This window comes from Lathyrus oleraceus, chromosome 5, assembly GCF_024323335.1.
Source record: "Lathyrus oleraceus cultivar Zhongwan6 chromosome 5, CAAS_Psat_ZW6_1.0, whole genome shotgun sequence".
NCBI lineage: Eukaryota > Viridiplantae > Streptophyta > Magnoliopsida > Fabales > Fabaceae > Lathyrus > Lathyrus oleraceus.
The window spans coordinates 587,410,344-587,431,908 of NC_066583.1; the positions used below are offsets into that span (position 1 = coordinate 587,410,344).

At 37.6% G+C, this 21,565-nt stretch overlaps 2 protein-coding genes across 4 annotated transcripts; both read right to left on the reverse strand.

Moving 5' to 3' along the window:
* Nucleotides 1–2,133: 2,133 nt before the first annotated feature.
* LOC127086723 (ATP-dependent helicase rhp16) lies at nucleotides 2,134–7,191 on the reverse strand. Of its 3 annotated transcripts, none has more exons than XM_051027514.1 (14): nucleotides 6,908–7,191; nucleotides 5,180–6,036; nucleotides 4,957–5,079; nucleotides 4,794–4,867; nucleotides 4,559–4,619; nucleotides 4,279–4,428; nucleotides 4,111–4,196; nucleotides 3,878–3,947; nucleotides 3,351–3,605; nucleotides 3,134–3,238; nucleotides 2,830–2,982; nucleotides 2,641–2,729; nucleotides 2,485–2,565; nucleotides 2,134–2,394 (listed from the first exon to the last, which is right to left on the reverse strand). In XM_051027514.1, exons 2-14 carry the CDS (start codon nucleotides 5,945–5,947, stop codon nucleotides 2,322–2,324), a joined length of 2,088 nt encoding a protein of 695 aa, XP_050883471.1. In that variant the 5' UTR covers nucleotides 5,948–6,036; nucleotides 6,908–7,191; the 3' UTR covers nucleotides 2,134–2,321. The 3 variants fall into 3 exon arrangements, with proteins under 3 accessions (XP_050883471.1, XP_050883470.1, XP_050883472.1); XM_051027513.1 differs by lacking the exon at nucleotides 6,908–7,191 and adding an exon at nucleotides 6,339–6,839; XM_051027515.1 differs by lacking the exons at nucleotides 2,134–2,394; nucleotides 2,485–2,565; nucleotides 2,641–2,729; nucleotides 6,908–7,191 and adding an exon at nucleotides 6,339–6,842 and having other exon boundaries at nucleotides 2,835–3,057.
* Nucleotides 7,192–7,974: 783 nt separating this feature from the next.
* On the reverse strand, nucleotides 7,975–8,460 carry LOC127082249 (uncharacterized mitochondrial protein AtMg00810-like). The gene has a single exon (XM_051022491.1). The coding sequence runs from the start codon at nucleotides 8,458–8,460 to the stop codon at nucleotides 7,975–7,977; it is 486 nt and encodes a 161-aa protein (XP_050878448.1).
* Nucleotides 8,461–21,565: the final 13,105 nt, after the last annotated feature.

Genomic DNA, 21,565 nt, shown 5'->3' on the forward strand with positions numbered 1-21,565 from the left:
TTTGAGAGTGAAATGATAATATTTGTTCAAATGATAATGTCACAAGAACAACACATGAACCATAGGGCAAACGATTATGAGAGTGAAATGTTGAATGAAACTGCGGAGGCCTCCTCTGATTTCATTGTACCTTTGCTTAGATTCCAAAAGGAATGGTTGGCTTGGGCTTTGGACCAGGAACGAATTTTTGAAGGTGGAGTGCTTGCATATGAAATGGGAATGGGAAAGACCATTGAAGCAATTGCCCTTGTCCTTGCCAAACGGGAACTCCAGCGAAATGGATTTGTATTTTCACAACCACCTTTACCATCTTCTTCTGAAGCGTTGCCTTTGATCGAAGGAACTCTTGTCATTTGCCCCGTGGTAGCTATCACTCAGTGGGTCAATGAGATTGACCAATGTACTTTGAAAGGAAGTACCAAGGTTCTAGTTTATCATGGGGCTGACAGAATTAAGAATTGGAAACAGTTCTCCAAGTATGACTTTGTGATAACTTCATACACTAATGTTGAATCTGAGTGCAGGAACATGTCAAATTTACAAAAGATGTCGAACAAATCTCATATGAGTTGTGTAATCTGAGATAGGTAAATTTGAAAGAAAATATGAGGAAGAAAAAATTCAAATATATAATGTCCAAAATTGTAGAAGCACATTCCAACAAATAAGTCCAACTAAAGGATCCTTGTCCCTTTTATTCTTGATTTTCATGTGGATTGAAATAGAAAACATCACATTTTAGTCAAATGTCAGCAACTAACATATGAACATAATACCAAAAATGTAGTGTTAATCGACGCAACGCATTTGACAATTACTGGAGGGTGTTGAAAGATACATTTTTGTTCTACAATCATTTATCAAACATAGTTTGGAAGTCAGAATCTGACAATTGCTCCATAGCTTCAGAAGAACCGTCAAAAATCCTAATAATGAAATGAGACAGAAAACACCCAAGTCAATAATATGAAAGAGAGAACTATATCATGAATTTATAGATGTTCGATCTTAAAGAAGTGACCTACTTGTTTTTTCAAGAATTGATCTTGAGAGTATCCACTTATGCTTGCGAACATTTAGAAGGTTAAGCTCACAAACCCCGTAATACAATAAAATAAAATTTCAGACTAACTTTCAACCAAACAACGAACTGAGGAGTGAAACAGATAGCCTTTACACCAAACAACAAACAAAGCTTCAAGCAGTTTGTCTCTAAGTCAAATAGAGACTTTACACAAGATGACTCAAACCAAGATGGAGTTTTGACTTGGATATCCTCCGAACCGAACTCGGGTTTTACACAGGTTAACTATAAATCAAATCGAAATTTTTACCAGGGTGATCTTGAACCTACTGAGCTTTTACACTGGTTGAACTAAAACACCAAATGAGATTTTATACCAGGATTATCTCGAAACAATAAAGCGTTTGACCGGACTAAGCTCAAGAATCTTTGTGAAGAATTTTCACTAATTATTTTTCTCGGAACCAAAAAGAGAGATATTCTTCAATGACAAAGCTCATGAACCAAACAAAGACTTATTTTAATCCCCCAAAGATAAACAGAGAGCTTTTACAATGGTTTATATCCCAAATAAAACAACCACTTCTTAAGGAATAATGATTTAATCAATATAAAAACTAACCTTGGTAAATTTACAATAAAGAGCTTACCCATAACAAATTCTTCACTAAAATCAAGAACACTCTTAAGTATCATGGCTAAAATATGTGAAAAAGTAGAAATGATTTAAAGAGACTATGAGATAAAGGAAAACTGAGTTTTTTTCCACATTTTCTCGATAATTTGAAATGATAGATAATCTCTCTATATAAAGGCCAAATAATGGTGTAATTTTAGAAACAATCCATGAGCTAAATAAATAACCTAATCGATTAGCTAATCAATCATGCAATGTAAATAATTGATTATTTGTGCATAAATTAGAAGGTTATGATATAGAGTTGTTACCAATCATTAAGAGTTTGTCATAATCTGTTATGGACTCAATTAGCATCATCTAATCGACTAGGGAGTTGTGTAATCTGAGATGGGTAAATTTGAAAGAAAATATGAGGAAGAAAAAATTCAAATATATAATGTCCAAAATTGTAGAAGCACATTCCAACAAATAAGTCCAACTAAAGGATCCTTGTCCCTTTTATTCTTGATTTTCATGTGTATTGAAATAGAAAACATCACATTTTAGTCAAATGTCAGCAACTAACATATGAACATAATACCAAAAATGTAGTGTCAATAGACGCAACGCATTTGACAATTACTGGAGGGTGTTGAAAGATACATTTTTATTCTACAATCATTTACCAAACATAGTTTGGAAGTCAGAAACTGACAATTGCTCCATAGCTTCAGAAGAACCGTCTAAAATCCTAATAATGAAATGAGACAGAAAACACCCAAGTCAATAATATGAAATTTGGTTAAATTTCAACTCTTTATATTTCACACATCACACTTACCCTTGAGCAACTAGTCTCTTCTTCTCCAGGACCTTCAAAATCTTCTCCTCAACTGTGTCTGCAATGACAAACTTCACAACCCTGTATAAAAATGAAGTGTCAGACCAAGAAGAAAGACATGGTGGCTTGAGAAAGCTGAAGAGCAAGAACCAAAACCTTGTAGGTTTATATTGCCCTATTCGGTGAATTCTGTCTTGAGCCTGAAGCTCTAAAGCTGGATTCCACCAAGGGTCCATAATGAAAACCTGTCCACATCCAACAAACCAACACAAATCTAAGCTTAATTCCAAGGAAACTTAACTATCCTATTTTATTTGAGTATAAAAGCAACATGAAAATGCTCACATGTGATGCTACTGTCAAATTGAGTGCAATACCACCAGCCTTCAAGGTCATGAGCAAAATTCTGCAATTTGGTTCAACATTAAATCTTTTAACAACAGCATCCCGTGCTGCTCGTGACATGCTTCCATTCAACAGAACGCAAGATACTCCAGACTGCAGTTAATGCATTTGCCATCATACAGATGTATTTTACATGTATCAATAGAATAGAACGCAAGATACTCCAGACTGCAGTTAATGCATTTGTCATCATACAGATGTACTTTACATGTATCAATAGAATAGAAGTTCAAAATTAATTTACCTTGTACAGAGAGTAGTATATAAGATCTAAGAATGATGTGAATTGGCTAAAAACAATCCCTTTTGCAGAACCATCTCTTTCAATCATGAATCTTATTTCTTCTCTCTACAACCATTCAATTCATTAAGGCATAAAGGAATGTCGGAGACAGTAAAATGAAACAGGAAACCAGAAAAGAGAACATTTACAACGTGACTAATCATTCAACACTACATACCAAAGCCTCTAATTTAGTGCTTGTCTGAAAGTTCTCAAGCTCAATGTTTTTTAAAATTCTTGAGGATCTGAAATATTTAACCATGATTTTATCATCGTCATCCCTAACATCCTTGTTGGAAGTTAAATCAACAGGATCTTCTTCTGGCTTATGACAAATGCCACTTTCTTGTTTGTCAGCTGCACTACTTGCCAGATCTTCAGCATTTAACTCCTCTTTTTGAGAAAATTCCACAAGGTATCGATGATTTGTTACCTGTGCATTTAAGGATATGTAAAAATGCAGATCTTAACTATTCATCAACAAATTAGTTTCACTTGAACACATGGAATGAAATAGACAAGATACAATCATATTTTTCGGGAATATTTGTTAGACGTTGAGAGCTTGACGTCCATCCCAATATAATACATATTCATAAAGCATGTCACTCTTAATCAACATTCCAGATATAAAAGGGGGAAAAAGTTGTATTGCAGGTGGAAAAAAACATAAAACTGGTTTACTGTAGTAGAAAATTTGTCCACCTGACGCAGCCGTGTGATCAGGTCAACGATTTCAACACGGTGATCCCCCATAGTATTTTCTCTAAAATATCTGTAAAGGAGACAGCATATCAATAAAAAAAATACAGGATTTATGTATATGTTTTTTCTAAAGATGGAACCCCCCCTCCCCCTCCCTTTTGTCCTTTTGCCTTATGAGAATTAGTTAAACCTCATGGTATTTTTCTTGACTGCTAAGAAAAAGAATGACATGCCTATCAAGTTTTGCTTGAAATTCCTTGTATAATGTTTCATAATAGTCGAGCTCTTCTCTATCCAAGAAATCCCTTCTCACTGAAACCTACAGAAAAACATAGAAGAAATTTCCAAATAATTTTTCCTTATTTAAAATTGAACAATTAACCACATGGGAAACAACTTACAGTTGTAGGTGGAAGTGCAACATCAGAAGCCCTGCCTATTTTGGTGCGCCTAAGTACTAATTTTTTAAAAATTTTGTGATTGAGCAATATCATAGCTTCTTTCCCATGAGCATCATTGTATCGAGAATTTTCAATTGGTTTAGCAATGTACTAAGCAAGATAGAAAAAAAAATAAAGAGTATGTCAGCTTAAACTATTTCTCCTGGTTATTTTTGCAACTGAAAATTGTAAATATGAGTTCTGTCTCCTTAAAAAAAGGCAAAGAAGCTGCAGAACTTACTTTATTCCACCAACTGAAATGATCCCCAGACCCATGGGAGCAGTCTGAACATAATTCATACCTGAAAACAAAGGCACCAGGAAAACAATATTAAGTCATTGAAGTAGTACCGGATTTTATTCGACAAGATATAATATGAGAAAATATTGCAGTATTCAGTAAGTCCATATATGCTTCGCGTATGACTAAGGCTTGCGAATGCACACAACTCATTGTATAAAATGAATCACCATACCTATGATGAAGAACTCTACAATCACAGCGTTTGCAAAAGTAATAGGAATAAGGATTTATCTGTAGGAACCTTATCTGCACGCATGAAATTTCAATTAAGACATATTTAAAACATAAGTCTCGTACATTACAGAACTACGGCCAAAGAAGCTTTGCAAATTCACCAGAGGATACAACTCTCCAGGACGGTTCTGAAACGGAGTGCCACTTAATGCCCATTTGTATGTAGATTCTAAAGCAAAAACTGCTTGAGTGGTATTAGAATGTTTATCTTTTATATAATGTGCCTGATGTTTAATAAATATACGAAAAAAATGGTCGGTAAAATGGAAGAAAGAAAACTTGTCATTTTCAAAACACAGAAACTAACACCAAGTCAAAATTGACCTCATCCAGTATGATCCGCTGCCACTTTACAGCATGTAGGGCTGGCACAACATTTGATATATTTTTCTTACGTTTTTCTTGTCTAACAATACTAGGTCCTTCACAATTTCTCCCACGCCAATTTGACATGTTCCTGCACTCAGATTCAACAATAGTGTATGAAGTTATCACAAAATCATACTTGGAGAACTGTTTCCAATTCTTAATTCTGTCAGCCCCATGATAAACTAGAACCTTGGTACTTCCTTTCAAAGTACATCGGTCAATCTCATTGACCCACTGAGTGATAGCTACCACGGGGCAAATGACAAGAGTTCCTTCGATCAAAGGCAACGCTTCAGAAGAAGATGGTAAAGGTGGTTGTGAAAATACAAATCCATTTCGCTGGAGTTCCCGTTTGGCAAGGACAAGGGCAATTGCTTCAATGGTCTTTCCCATTCCCATTTCATCTGCAAGCACTCCACCTTCAAAAATTCGTTCCTGATCCAAAGCCCAAGCCAACCATTCCTTTTGGAATCTAAGCAAAGGTACAATGAAATCAGAGGAGGCCTCCGCAGTTTCATTCAACATTTCACTCTCATAATCGTTTGCCCTATGGTTCATGTGTTGTTCTTGTGACATTATCATTTGAACAAATATGTCTAGCTCCTTTTCCCTCACTTGCCATATTAACACTGGCTTTTCCTTTTTTCTTGACCTCCTTCCATCTACCTTCATTTTATTTCCTGTTAAATCAATGGGAAGTGGCTGCTGCGGAACCTGAACCATTGGCGGTTCATTGTTCTCTATTACTTCAATGTCACTCTCTTCTTCCTCATAATCACTATCTTCTTCCACGTAACTACTCAAAATTAGTCCTACATCAAAACCAGGGTTAAATGCTCACTTTAAAAAACTATAATGATACATAGAGAGACATCAAGTCATAAACATTTCAATATCATCCTATAATTATAGACAAATCAACAAAACAAGAAATATAGATTATAAAGTGTGCTTCAACTCATCAAATCAAGAACAAAATTTCTGTATAACAAAAAGAAAAATGTAGAAGGTTGAAAAGATTCAAGAAACGAACAAGAAAAGGGTATATGATCAAAACATGCACTCAACAGAAACAATTGAAAGAAAAGGAAAATTGGAAGATTAAGAAGAATACCAGAAGATTTTGCGTTGGAAATGCGTTGGCTACGACGAAGCACCATTGGAATTGGAAAGAATAAACAGAAAAAAATGATCTCACTCACTCTGTTTCTAACTTTGACTATTCGGTTATGTTGTTTGTTGCTATTTAACCGAAAACTTGAAATGGAAGATGAAGCGGTATAAAATAAAATAAAATAAACATAATCCTGTGTGGTATAGAGTATTATAGCTTAGAATGTGACTCTTATTAGCCTTGTTTACTCACATTGTGAAATACAACTAATCAGGTAATTAAAATTAACGAAATGCATAACTAACCAGGTAATTAAAATTAACGAAATGCGTAACTAATCAGGTAATTAAAATGAACGAAATGCGTAACTAATCAGGTAATTAAAATTAACGAAATGCATAACTAATCAGGTAATTAAAATTAACGAAATGCGTAACTAATCAGGTAATTAAAATCAACGAAATGTATAACTAATCAGGTAATTAAAATTAACGAAAAATCGTTTATAGTAAAGCACATTATGAGTAACAGAAAATTGAAATAGAAAAAGGAACTTAGTAGCAACTTACAGTGACACGGTGAGCGCGCATTGATCGGAGGAGCGCAGAAAAGTGATCGGAAGCAGGGTTAGCGGCGGCGTTTGGGGGATGAAGACACTGCACAATAGGTTCATGCACAGTTGCTGCATTCTCGCCGTTCAACCGTGTTCTTCTGCCAGTAACCTTCTCCGTTCAATTGATTTTGCTTATTCTTTCACCACTTTAATCTCTACTTCTAATATTTTTCAGATGATTAAAAATAATTTTAAACAATAAATAAAAGTATTTGTACTTTAGTTTTTAACTTTTAAAGATTTTTTTTTTTAGTTTGGAGAGAAAGAGAGTCTTTAAAAAATATTTGACACGAGAGTTGGTCCAAACTGTTAAAACCAAATTGTAGCTATCAAGCTTAATTTATTGAACGTAATTAAATGGCATATAAATAGTCAATACAGAAACAGAAAAGGAGTAAAATAAGGACCATGATTTACATGACTAGATCATGGCTATTTCTAAGGAGGAATAAATCAAACACAGAATCCTATTCCTAAAGAATAGGTTTATTCAGAAACAAACAATTAACTCTAAACTTGAATAAGTGAAAACTAACTAATGGCACTATTTCATCAAACCCTCTCATAAATTGAACTGTTATTCAAGAAGTACAGTCAGTTTATCTCTTCAATGCTACACATTCCAAGTCTTTCTCTCAACTTCACGAATACTTCACGGTTCAAGGCATTGGTCATGATGTCAGCTAATTGATCCTTAGTACCACAGTGCACTAGTTTAACTTCTCCTTGATTTGTCAACTCACGAAAAAAGTGAAATCGAACGTGAATATGCTTACTCTTACCATGCATAACAGGATTCTTCGAAAGTTTAATCATTGAGCTATTATCACATAAAATAATGCACTTACTTTGCTTAATCTCCAACCTCTCAAGTACACGCATCATCCAAATACTTTGTGCAACACAGGCTGCTGCAGAAATAAATTTGGCTTCAGTGGTGGACAGCGACACCACAAACTACTTCTTAGAACTTCAAGCAACTAATCCATTTGACATCTTAAAAACATACCTTGAGGTGCTCTTTCAGTCTTCAAGATCCCCGGCATAGTCACTATCACAAAAAGCTACTAAATTCTCTTCACTTTCTCTTTTGTAAAACATTCCCAATTCAGTGGTCCCTCTTATGTAGCGCAGAACCCTCTTCACAGCTTGTTGATGCATAGTCGTCGGAGCTTCCATGAAACGAGCCACCAGACTCAAAACATACATCAGATCTGGTCTAGTGGCAGTTAAGTACATAAGACTTCCCACCATTTGCTTATATGTGGTTGCATCAACCTTTAACCCTCCAACATCCTTTGTGAGTTTGCACCCTGGAACAATTAGGTTGTGGACAGATGAACAATTTTGTAAGCCAAACCTTTTCAGTATTTCATTAGCATACTTCCTTTGACAAATAAAAATGTCATAAGAAGTTTGTGTGACTTCCACACCGAGAAAATATCTCATGCATCCCATATCAGTCATCTCAAATTCCTTTTTCATTGAGCTCTTGAATTCTTTAAACATTTTGTCACTATTTCCTGTAAAGATGAGGTCATCTACATACAAATTTACAATAATAATGTCTCTTCCTCCTTCCTTCTTTGTAAACAAAGTGTGATCGCTCGTGCTTCATTCAAAGCCTTCCTTGACAAAGTATGATTCTATCTTGTTGAACCATGCTCGAGGGGCCTGTTTAAGCCCATAGAGAGCTTTCTTTAGTTTATACACTTTGTCTTCTTCACCTGTCACCTCATATCCCTTCGGTTGTTCCACGTATACTTCCTCTGTTATCTCTCCATGTAGGAATGCACTCTTAACATCGAGTTGATAAACTGTCCATCCTCGACTAGCGGCAACGGACAGAGTTAGTCGAATTGTATCCCATCTTGCCACGGGCGCAAATACCTCAGTATAATCGATTCCAACTTGTTGAACATATCCTTTCGCAACAAGACGCGTTTTGCATTTGTCTACTTCTCCTTTTTCATTCATTTTGGTCTTAAATACCCACTTAACACCAATCTTTTTTGCTCCTGTTGGCAGATCTGTTAATTCCCATGTTCCATTCTTCTCAATTACTGCAATCTCATTTGCCATTGCATCCCTCCATACCTGACTTTTGGCTGTTTCCTCAAAGGTGGCAGGATCATTTGAAACAAACATAGCAAGCTGTTGCATCTTCTGGGTAAGCTGCTCCACTCCTTCGTTTTCCTCGTCGGACAATCCAGCTCCAGATTCATAGTTTGTCATCCATACTGGCTTCCTTCTTACTCTCTTTTCAGGGAGATTGACTCCTTCATCTTCTGAATCTTTATTCTCCTGATTCTCTTCATTTTCTTTGCACATATCAACAAGAGAGTTAGTTTCTCCTGACTTCTTCCAATCCCATTTTTCCATTTCATCAAAAACTACATCTCGGCTAATAATGATCTTCTTTGTTTCTGGATCATACATTCGAAAAGCTTTGGACTCCTCACTAATTCCCATGTAGACGCACTCGATGCTCTTCTCATCCAGCTTCTTCCTTGTGGCATCAGGAATATGAACATATCCTATGCAACCAAACACCTTGAGGTGTACCACTGATGGTTTCTTTTCTTTCCAAGCTTCTTCGGGTGTCATGTTTGGCAAGGCTGATGTTGGACATCTATTCAAAACATGAGTGGACAGGTTTGTTACTTCCGGTCAATACTCCTTTTGAACATCTCGCGCTGCAAGTATACAGCGCACCATATTCATCAAGGTTCGGTTTCTCCTTTCCGCAACTCTGTTTTGCTGTGGTGAGTAGGCAGTAGTGAGCTGTCTTGTGATTCCATTGGTGCTACAATAGTCATTGAATTCTGATTAAGTGAACTCTCCACCTCTGTCGGTGCGTAAACAAGTTATGTTGTATCTTGTTGCCTTCTCAACTGATGACTTGAACCTTTTGAATGTATCAAAAGCTTCTGACTTGGCATGTAGAAAGTATGACCACATTTTTCGGCTATAATCATCTATAAAAGTAATTATATACCTTTTATGACTGTGAGATTCAGGAGTAATTGCACCACATATGTCTGAGTGAATTAGTTGTAGAGGTCTGGATGCTCTCCAAGTGCTTAATTTGGGAAAAGAATCACGTTGCTGCTTTCCTTTCATACATATGGTGCACACCTTGGATTGATTCTTCAGTATCGGCAGGCCTTGAACCATCTTTCTGTAGGCAAGAGTATGCGGTCCTTTCATGTTCAGATGTTCAAACCTTTGATGCCACAGGTTTGTGACATTTTCAGAGGTTACATTGAAGCATGCTTCCTTTGATATATCATTTGAGACAACAGGAACGGATGCCAGAAGCACAGACATACGATTTGCGGATATCACAGTTCGTATGATCAGACCTCTAACATCATGATATATGCTACAACATCCATTCTTAATTAATATGGATAGATTTCATTCTTGAAGCTGACCAATGCTAAGGAGACATTTGATTTAAGATCAAGAATGTAAAATACCTCTGTGACGACCATAACCCGTCCATCTATTTTCATTCGAATTTTGCCTTTTCCCATGACAGCCAATTTGGAGTCATTTCCCAGCTTAACACTGTGTCTGAATGATTTATCAATTTCAGTGAACCATTTCATGTCTCCACTCATGCGATTATTGCATCCGGAGTCCAGAAACCATACTTCATCTCGTGTGGCTCCTTGCATTTCCACATATGACATAAGAAGCATCTCTTCTCCATCATTCAGCTCTGCGTTTTCAGCATAACTGGCATAGGTGGGACATTCGTATTGGAAATGTACCAGCTTGTGACATCGATAACACTCAACTGTGGATTTATTGAATGCTCTGCCTCTGCCTCTACCTATGTGTCCTCCACGCCCTCTGCCTCGGTCACTGAATCGTTCCTCAACTCGGAAATTCGAGCTGTCTCCTGTAACCTTCAATGTTTGTTCAGTCACATCCTTCCGTTTAATCTTGTATTCATGAACAAGCAATGAACTGTGCAATGCATCTACTGTCATTTTATTGATATCCTTGGATTCTTCAATTGAGCATACAATATAGTTGTATTTGTCAGACAGTGTACGCAAAATCTTCTCAACAATATGTCTATCCTCAATGGTCTCTCCTGCTCCTCTCATGTCATTTGCAGTTAACATGACTCTAGAAATATAATCATTCACACACTCACCATTTAGCATTTCTAGAATTTCGAAATCCTGCCGTAGCCTTTGAAGTTGAGCTCGTTGAACTCGAGCATTCCCCTGATATTTTTGCTTCATTGAATCCCACAGTGCTTTGGAGGTGGATTTGTTGGTGATTGTTTTCAAAATATTCTTGTTAATAGATTGAAACAGATAATTCTTTGCCTTCAAGTCCTTTAGCTTTTTCTCCTCCAAGGTTCGATGTTCCGCTCCTGTGAGTGACTCCAGCGTTTTAGGCTCTTCATAGCCTTGCTCCACCAAGCTCTAGTACTCCTTTGATCTCAGCAAGTTTTCCATTAGCATGGACCAGTGATCATAGTCTCCATCGAACTTCGAAATACTGAGAAGGTTATTGCCGTCAGACATGGCTTGTTGTTTCCTCTCTTTTTGTGTTTCACTCAACTTCTCTCTTCCTTTTTTTCTTTTACTATCGATCAGGCCCTTGTGTGAGCTCTGATACCACTGTTAAAATCAGATTGTAGCTATCAAGCTTAATTTATTGAATGTAACTAAATGGCATATAAATAGCCAATACAGAAACAAAAAGGGAGTAAAATAAGGACCATGATTTACATGACTAGATCATGGCTATTTCTAAGGAGGAATAAATCAAACACAGAATCCTATTCCTAAAGAATAAGTTTATTCAGAAACAAACAATTAACTCTAAACTTGAATAAGTCAAAACTAACTAATGGCACTATTCCATCACAAACCACATGGTCGATAAATCCATTACAAACTTATTACCACAACCTATTAATAGGTTAAATTATCATCAAAGATCATCATAAATATTGAGAGGCATCTTTAACGAAAAGTGTTTTGATCACGTATATTGAAATACATAACTAGCGAACATACTTTGATCACAAGTATCAAGATCATCAAATGCCACCAGGCACAATTTTTACTTGTATACTCAGAGTTATACATATTGTTTTGTACAACTTCATTTAATACGCACTAAGGTTTCATTAAAAATGCAAAGCATCCCTGCATAACAGATTAGATTTTCACATTTGATACTCAAATCTTTTGGGGTCATATTGTGTTAGTGGTTCTAAGAGGTCTTGGGTTCCAACCTTTAGATCTTCATAGTTTATCATAACAGAAAGACTTTAAGTGGCTAAACCTATTACAAAATGAGCATTTGAAGATAGGGCGACTCAATTTCTTCCTATTTAATCTTTTGCTATGTGATCTACTCTTTCTAAAACCTAGTCTACTTTTATAAAAGAAAGATCTTTTATTTGATACAATCAAATATATGTTTTCTTTTCCCTTAGTAAATTTACTTAGAGTTTCATGCGGATCTTTAACTTTAGTTTTAAAATCATTTATAAACATTCTCTTGTCCTCCCTGGTCCAAAGAAAATCAGGATTATCTACTACTTCACCATTAACATAGTGAGTAGGGATAAAAAGACTATTGATTATTGTTTTCCACAATTCAAGATCAAAATTTTGAATGAAGATTTTAATTCTAGATTTCCATAATGTAAAGTTATCACCATTAAAGGAGTAAGTGTGTTTAGGAAAGTCCTTTTGTTAAAAAAATTATTGCAAGTCATCTTCTTTCTGAGACGAATAGTCTTTAAACAAGAGTTAGACTCTGATTCCACTTTTGAACATGTGACTCCATACACAAGAGGGGTGTTGAGTTGTTGAGGTTTGAAAAACTTTGGTTTAAAACAAAATCATTTTCAAAACAAGAGTTTGAAAACATTTTGTAAAACAATGGAGTAATATAAGCAGCGGAAAATCAAAGGAAAGAAAATGACTAAAAATAAAAGAGATAATGGAGAAGAAAGAACAACAAAGAATCATACAGGTTCGATCTAAAATGACCTAATCAAGTCCCCAAGAATTATTCTAGAGAGTATTCATTAAACTTGATATTTTTTAGAAGGATGTGCCCACGAACCCCCTTACACAAGGAAATGAAGTTTTAAGGCTAGCTTCCAGCCAAACAATGAATAAGTCAAGCTTGGTTATTCTCTAAACTAAATAGATATTTTTCCAAGGCTGATCTCGAACCAAGATGGAGTTTTGAGTTGGTTATCCTTCTAATTGAACTAGGGTTTTGAATAGATTGTCTACAATCGGAGTTGAGATTTTATATTATCTAATCTCGAACTGACTAAGCTTTTATATCAGGTTGAACTCATGAAACACATGATATTTTAGTTGGGCTGGTCTCGAACTGATATACCTTTTAATTGGGTTGAGCTCAAGACCCATTATGGAGATTTTAATGGTTGATATTCACGAACCAAAATAGAGTTTTTTATTCAAGGATAAAGTCACGAACCTGTTAGATGCCCAAAAGTGCTTATTAGAGCTATCATATGTGGGCATCTTTCACTCTTTTTCCTTGCTAAAACTGTCAAAACCACATTTGTTTTACATGGAATGCATTACATTGATAAACAAGCTTGGTGCCTTTGATTTGTGTGTTATTGTGAAGGAAAGACATGAACTAATTGAAAATGAAGACACAAGAAAATTGGCAAAGGAACCAAAGAATACAAGCATTTCATCAGCCTGCTCGCTAGGCGAGGCTGTGGCGAAGCATTGGTTCGCTAGGCGAGTTCCAGGCGAACAGCTCCAGTAAATTGTCAAATTAATTCGCTAGGCGAGCTGAAGGCGAAGGTGGTAGCGAGTTCATTCTGTTTTGGTGAAAAACGCAGCCTGTAACACCCCAATTAAAATAAGATAATTATTTAATTTAAATTAATATTTTATTTATTAATTTAATTGAATAATTGGAAGTTGGATTATTATTATTATTTTGGAATAATCATTATTGGGTTATTATTTTATTGGAATAAAATAAGTTGGAACAATAAAAAGTCCCATTTGTGGTAAAAAGGGTTTTCACGTGAAAAGGAACAGAGAAGCGGCTGAAAGTGGAAAAAGGCAAAGAGGCAGAGCAAGAGAAGAGGAAAAGCTTGAAGCTAACGGAAGTGCCGGATTAACTCAGGTAAGGGGGGTTTATCATCGATTAACGGGTATTATGGGATAGTATGTGATGGGTAGTGAGAAACCATTGAAATTGCCTCTGATTGAATGATATATGTGATGAACTTGTGACTTATTGATGAACGAATTTGGGTGATGATTGATGAGAAATTCGTAGGAATTAGAGGTAGAAAGGTTAACAATTTGTGAAATCGAAAATGTATGATTCGTGTTAGATGTTATGTGTAATATTGTGTGAAATTTGGACTGTGGAAGGGTAAATTGGATAGATCCCGTAGCAGAGAGAGCCATTGCAGATCTGAGAGTTATGGTTTCTGGTCATACGCGTATGGCACTAGGCAATACGCGTATGAGATGGCTGGTACGCGTATGGCACTAGGCAATACGCGTATGAGATGGCTGGTACGCGTATGGCACTAGGCAATACGCGTATGGATGAGGAAGATGATGTTTTGAACGTGTTTTGGTCTCTGTTGGTACGCGTATGGGAATATGATACGCGTAGCATACGCGTATGGGCGTGGGCATTACGCGTATGGATTTGGTCAGGCGTGGGCAATACGCGTATGGGCACAGGCAATACGCGTATGGGCAGAATTGTGATTTTCTGTGCTGTTGTTGTGCAGTTCTTGGTTGTTTAGGCTGAGTGATGTACTTAGCCGATGTATGATGTAGCAGGGATCATTTCCCGTTGTTTTGAGTGGTATAGGTATTAGTAGAGTGTGCTAATACTGTATTTGATTATGTGGCAGGATGTGATATGCTTTCGTGATAAAATGTATTAATGATGTGTGATGATAAGCATGATACTGTGAATGTATCAATTATGTATGCATTTGTGAATAGACTGTTTTATGGCTTAGAGTGTGAGCTTATGTCTATTCTTGAATTGTTGCTGTTGTTGTTGCATTGCTAGGTGATTAGCATGCTTATTCTAGCCTTTGGGGCTGTAGCTAATTCCCATGGTGAGGAATTAGTGAGTGAACCATGGTGGGTTTGTTGTTGATGTTTGCATGCTAGATGATTAGTGTGCATAGTCTAGCCTTCGGGGCTGTAGCTAATTCCCATGGTGAGGAATTAGTGAGTGAGTCATTAGATCTCAAATGAATGGGACTAGTGAGCTTAGTAGCCGTATCTGGATTTGATCGGTGAGCTTGAACTGTATGTTCAAGAATAGTCGGTACCGCATGTGTGGAGTCTCATTTCATAATGAATGTATGGCATATAATATGAATGGATGTATTCCAGTATTATATGTGTGTTATGTGTTGTGTTGTTGATGTTGAGTATGGTTGAGATTATACATATGCTATATGTTACTGTTGAATATGATGTTTGAACGGATATTGCCGTTGCTGAGTGCGTGGTCTGATTAGGGTGAATTGATGTGTTATTTACTTAGCATTACATGTTGTTCTATAATGCTTATTATATTGATTGAGGAACTCACCCTTACATCTATTTTTCAGGTAACGAGCAGTGAGTTGAGTAGAAGCTAGTGCTATGGAGTCTAGTGTCGTCCTTAGTGGGTCATGCTCTGGTAGATGTAACATCGGGAGGGAATGTTTGACTATGTTTTAATTTAGTTGTTGATTCAACTTTACATGTAATGTAGTACATGATTTGAATGTCGATGTTTTGTACCCGCTGCGAATTATGCGAAAGAGTCTTATTTTGATTTAATAAATGAGCATGACAGGATATTTTGATAATTGTTGTGAAATGATTGTGTGACACCCTTCGGGGCATAATTACTCTGATTGATATGTTATTATTTTAATTAAATATTTTGGGGTATTTAGAAGGGTGTTACATTAGTGGTATCAGAGCATAGTCGGTCGAGTCGAGTCGTAATTATTCTGTTTCCCCTGTACGGGATAGGTGTTGTGTAACCCTATCAGTACTTATTGTTTTAGCTTGTTGGGTTTTCAGAATAGAGATGGCTGGAAGAGGTAGAGATGATGTTGCAATTGCTGAGGCTCTGGGTATGCTAGCTGGAGTACTTGGAGGAAATCCGAATGTTGTGGGAATGGGAGCTGCTCGTCAACTGAGTGAGTTCCAAAAGAACAATCCTCCAATGTTCAAGGGAGCATACGATCCAGATGGCGCTCAGAGGTGGTTGAAGGAGATCGAGAGGATCTTCCGAGTAACTGAGTGTGCCGATAACCAGAAGGTCAGGTTCGGTACGCATATGCTGTCAGAAGAAGCTGATGATTGGTGGGTTGCTACCCGCACTGAGTTGGAATCTGCTGGAAATGCTGAGATCACTTGGGTTGTGTTCAGAGAGAGATTTCTGAGGAAGTACTTTCCAGAGGATGTCAGAGGAAAGAAAGAAATAGAATTCTTGGAATTGAAGCAGGGTAACCGGTCTGTTACTGAGTATGCTGCTAAGTTCACAGAGCTGTCAAAGTATTATACTCCCTATAGTGAGGCTACTGGGGAATTTTCCAAATGTGTGAAGTTTGAGAACGGGTTGCGTCCCGAGATCAAGCAGGCGATTGGATATCAGCGGATCAGGGTGTTTTCTGATTTGGTTGACTGTTGCAGGATTTTCGAACAGGATTCCAAAGCTAGAGCAGAGAGCTATCAGCAAAGGGTTTATAGGAAAGGTAAGAATCAGATTGATCGTGGGAAACCGTATGCAGCTGGCAAAGGTTTCCAGCGGCAGAGTGGGATGAAGAGGCCTAGTGGGGGAGACTCTAGTGCTCCTGTTAGGTGTTATAGATGTGGTCGGGCTGGACATCGTGTTCATGAGTGCACCAGTGTTGTTGGTTAAGAAGAAAGAAGGTACTATGAGGTTGTGTGTGGACTACAGGCAACTGAACAAAGTGACGATCAAGAATTGGTATCCTTTGCCGAGGATTGATGATTTGATGGATCAATTGGTTGGTGCGAGTGTGTTCAGCAAAATAGATTTGAGATCTGGGTATCATCAGATACGTGTGAAAACCGAGGATATTCAGAAGACTGCTTTCAGAACAAGGTATGGACATTATGAGTATTCCGTAATGCCTTTTGGTGTGACTAATGCGCCTGGAGTATTTATGGAGTATATGAATAGGATTTTCCATCCGTACCTAGACAAGTTTGTGGTAGTGTTTATTGATGACATTTTAGTGTATTCGAAATCTGAAGAAGAGCATGCTGAGCATTTGAGAGTGGTTTTGGGAGTTCTACGAGAAAAGAAGTTATTTGCTAAACTGTCTAAGTGTGAATTTTGGTTAGAAGAAGTTAGTTTTCTTGGTCATGTGATTTCAAGAGGTGGTGTTGCTGTTGATCCTTCTAAGATAAAAGCGGTGTCTAAGTGGGAAGCTCCGAAGTCAGTTTCTGAGATAAGAAGTTTTCTTGGACTTGCAGGTTATTATAGGAAGTTCATTGAGGGATTTTCTAAGTTGGCGTTACCGTTGACGATGTTGACTAGAAAGGGGCAAGCGTTTGTTTGGGACTCAAGATGTGAAGAAGGTTTCCAAGAGTTAAAGAGAAGGTTAACTACTGCTCCTATTCTGATGTTACCGAGTTCGTCGGAATCATTTGAGGCTTATTGTGATGCTTCATTGTTTGGGTTTAGGTGGTGTGTTGATGCAGAATAAGCAGGTTATAGCTTATGCTTCGAGACAGCTAAGGGTTCATGAGAGGAACTATCCGACGCACGATTTAGAGTTGGCAGCTGTGGTATTTGTTCTGAAGTTATGGAGACACTATTTGTACGGGTCAAGATTTGAAGTTTTCAGTGACCATACAAGTTTGAAGTATTTGTTTGATCAGAAAGAACTGAATATGAGACAGAGAAGATGGTTAGAGTTTCTGAAGGATTATGACTTTGGTTTGAATTACCATCTGGGTAAAGCAAATGTAGTGGCTAATGCATTGAGTAGGAAATCATTGCATATGTCTATGTTAATGGTTAGGGAATTGGATTTGATTGAGCAGTTTAGAGACTTGAGTTTGGTGTGTGAGAGTACTCACAATAGTGTTAAATTGGGTATGCTGAAGTTAACAAGTGCTATTTTGGATGAGATCAGAGAGGGTCAGAAATCCGATATGCTTTTGGTTGATAAGCTGACTCTAGTGAATCAAGGTCAAGGTGGTGAATTCAGGGTTGATGAGAATGGTGTTTTGAGATTTGGTAATCGGGTGTGTATTCCGGATGTTACTGAGCTTAAGAAGAGTATTCTGGAGGAAGGACATCGTAGTGGCCTGAGTATTCATCCTGGAGCTACGAAGATGTATCATGATTTGAAAAAGTTATTTTGGTGGCCGGGAATGAAAAGAGAAATTGCGAGTTTTGTTTATTCCTGTTTGACTTGTCAGAAGTCAAAGATTGAGCATCAGAAGCCGTCTGGGCTAATGCAACCGTTGGCTATCCCAGAGTGGAAGTGGGATAGTATCAGTATGGATTTTGTTTCTGGTTTGCCGAGGACAAATAAGAATTTTGAAGCTATTTGGGTGATTGTGGATAGATTGACGAAGTCGGCTCATTTCATTCCGATCAGAATGGATTATCCGTTAGAGAGATTAGCCGAGTTGTATATTGAGAAGATTGTAAGCTTGCATGGTATTCCGTCCAGTATTGTTTCGGACAGAGATCCTAGATTTACATCGAAGTTCTGGGAAGGTTTGCAGAGGGCTTTGGGAACTAAGCTGAGATTGAGTTCTGCATATCATCCGCAGACTGATGGTCAGACTGAGAGGACGATTCAGTCATTAGAGGATCTTTTGAGAGCTTGTGTTTTGGAAAAGGGAGGTGCTTGGGATTGTTATTTACCTTTGATTGAGTTTACCTACAACAATAGTTTTCATTCGAGTATTGGTATGGCACCGTTTGAAGCTTTGTATGGTAGGAGATGTCGGACGCCTTTATGTTGGTATGAGTCCGGTGAGAGTGCTGTGGTTGGACCGGAGATTGTTCAACAAACTACGGAAAAGATTAAGATGATTCAGGAGAAAATGAGAATTGCTCAGAGTCGTCAGAAGAGTTATCATGATAAGAGGAGGAAGTCACTTGAGTTCCAAGAGGGAGATCATGTGTTTCTTCGTGTTACTCCGATAACTGGTGTTGGTCGAGCTTTGAAGTCGAAGAAGTTGACACCTCGATTTATTGGTCCTTATCAGATTTTGGAGAGGATAGGAGAGGTAGCCTATCGTATCGCTTTACCGCCATCGCTTGCGAATTTGCATGAGGTTTTTCATGTGTCTCAGTTGAGGAGGTACATTCATGATCCGTCGCATGTAGTCCAAGTAGATGATGTACAGGTGAGAGATAACCTGACTGTGGAAACATCACCTATGAGGATCGAGGATCGAGAATTGAAGCAGTTGCGGGGTAAAGAGATTGCCTTGGTGAAGGTAGCTTGGGGAGGACCAGCAGGTGGCAATGTGACTTGGGAACTTGAAAGCCAGATGAAGGAGTCTTATCCGGAGTTGTTCGCTTGAGGTATGTTTTCGAGGACGAAAACTCTTTTAGTGGGGGAGAGTTGTAACACCCCAATTAAAATAAGATAATTATTTAATTTAAATTAATATTTTATTTATTAATTTAATTGAATAATTGGAAGTTGGATTATTATTATTATTTTGGAATAATCATTATTGGGTTATTATTTTATTGGAATAAAATAAGTTGGAACAATAAAAAGTCCCATTTGTGGTAAAAAGGGTTTTCACGTGAAAAGGAACAGAGAAGCGGCTGAAAGTGGAAAAAGGCAAAGAGGCAGAGCAAGAGAAGAGGAAAAGCTTGAAGCTAACGGAAGTGCCGGATTAACTCAGGTAAGGGGGGTTTATCATCGATTAACGGGTATTATGGGATAGTATGTGATGGGTAGTGAGAAACCATTGAAATTGCCTCTGATTGAATGATATATGTGATGAACTTGTGACTTATTGATGAACGAATTTGGGTGATGATTGATGAGAAATTCGTAGGAATTAGAGGTAGAAAGGTTAACAATTTGTGAAATCGAAAATGTATGATTCGTGTTAGATGTTATGTGTAATATTGTGTGAAATTTGGACTGTGGAAGGGTAAATTGGATAGATCCCGTAGCAGAGAGAGCCATTGCAGATCTGAGAGTTCTGGTTTCTGGTCATACGCATATGGCACTAGGCAATACGCGTATGAGATGGCTGGTACGCGTATGGCACTAGGCAATACGCGTATGAGATGGCTGGTACGCGTATGGCACTAGGCAATACGCGTATGGATGAGGAAGATGATGTTTTGAACGTGTTTTGGTCTCTGTTGGTACGCGTATGGGAATATGATACGCGTAGCATACGCGTATGGGCGTGGGCATTACGCGTATGGATTTGGTCAGGCGTGGGCAATACGCGTATGGGCACAGGCAATACGCGTATGGGCAGAATTGTGATTTTCTGTGCTGTTGTTGTGCAGTTCTTGGTTGTTTAGGCTGAGTGATGTACTTAGCCGATGTATGATGTAGCAGGGATCATTTCCCGTTGTTTTGAGTGGTATAGGTATTAGTAGAGTGTGCTAATACTGTATTTGATTATGTGGCAGGATGTGATATGCTTTCGTGATAAAATGTATTAATGATGTGTGATGATAAGCATGATACTGTGAATGTATCAGTTATGTATGCATTTGTGAATAGACTGTTTTATGGCTTAGAGTGTGAGCTTATGTCTATTCTTGAATTGTTGCTGTTGTTGTTGCATTGCTAGGTGATTAGCATGCTTATTCTAGCCTTTGGGGCTGTAGCTAATTCCCATGGTGAGGAATTAGTGAGTGAACCATGGTGGGTTTGTTGTTGATGTTTGCATGCTAGATGATTAGTGTGCATAGTCTAGCCTTCGGGGCTGTAGCTAATTCCCATGGTGAGGAATTAGTGAGTGAGTCATTAGATCTCAAATGAATGGGACTAGTGAGCTTAGTAGCCGTATCTGGATTTGATCGGTGAGCTTGAACTGTATGTTCAAGAATAGTCGGTACCGCATGTGTGGAGTCTCATTTCATAATGAATGTATGGCATATAATATGAATGGATGTATTCCAGTATTATATGTGTGTTATGTGTTGTGTTGTTGATGTTGAGTATGGTTGAGATTATACATATGCTATATGTTACTGTTGAATATGATGTTTGAACGGATATTGCCGTTGCTGAGTGCGTAGTCTGATTAGGGTGAATTGATGTGTTATTTACTTAGCATTACATGTTGTTCTATAATGCTTATTATATTGATTGAGGAACTCACCCTTACATCTATTTTTCAGGTAACGAGCAGTGAGTTGAGTAGAAGCTAGTGCTATGGAGTCTAGTGTCGTCCTTAGTGGGTCATGCTCTGGTAGATGTAACATCGGGAGGGAATGTTTGACTATGTTTTAATTTAGTTGTTGATTCAACTTTACATGTAATGTAGTACATGATTTGAATGTCGATGTTTTGTACCCGCTGCGAATTATGCGAAAGAGTCTTATTTTGATT

What these genes read in the sequence shown, in the direction of transcription:
- LOC127086723 (XM_051027513.1), bottom strand. Translation starts at nt 6,384, where the DNA reads ATGGTGCTTCGTCGTAGCCAACGCATTTCCAACGCAAAATCTTCTG. An exon ending in AGCGGATCATACTGGATGAG is followed by an intron (nt 5,080 to 5,179) that starts GTCAATTTTGAC and finishes ATTAAACATCAG; the next exon opens with GCACATTATATAAAAGATAA. An exon ending in GGGCAATATAAACCTACAAG is followed by an intron (nt 2,566 to 2,640) that starts GTTTTGGTTCTT and finishes ATTTTTATACAG; the next exon opens with GGTTGTGAAGTTTGTCATTG.
- LOC127082249 (XM_051022491.1), bottom strand. Translation starts at nt 8,460, where the DNA reads ATGTTTAAAGAATTCAAGAGCTCAATGAAAAAGGAATTTGAGATGACT.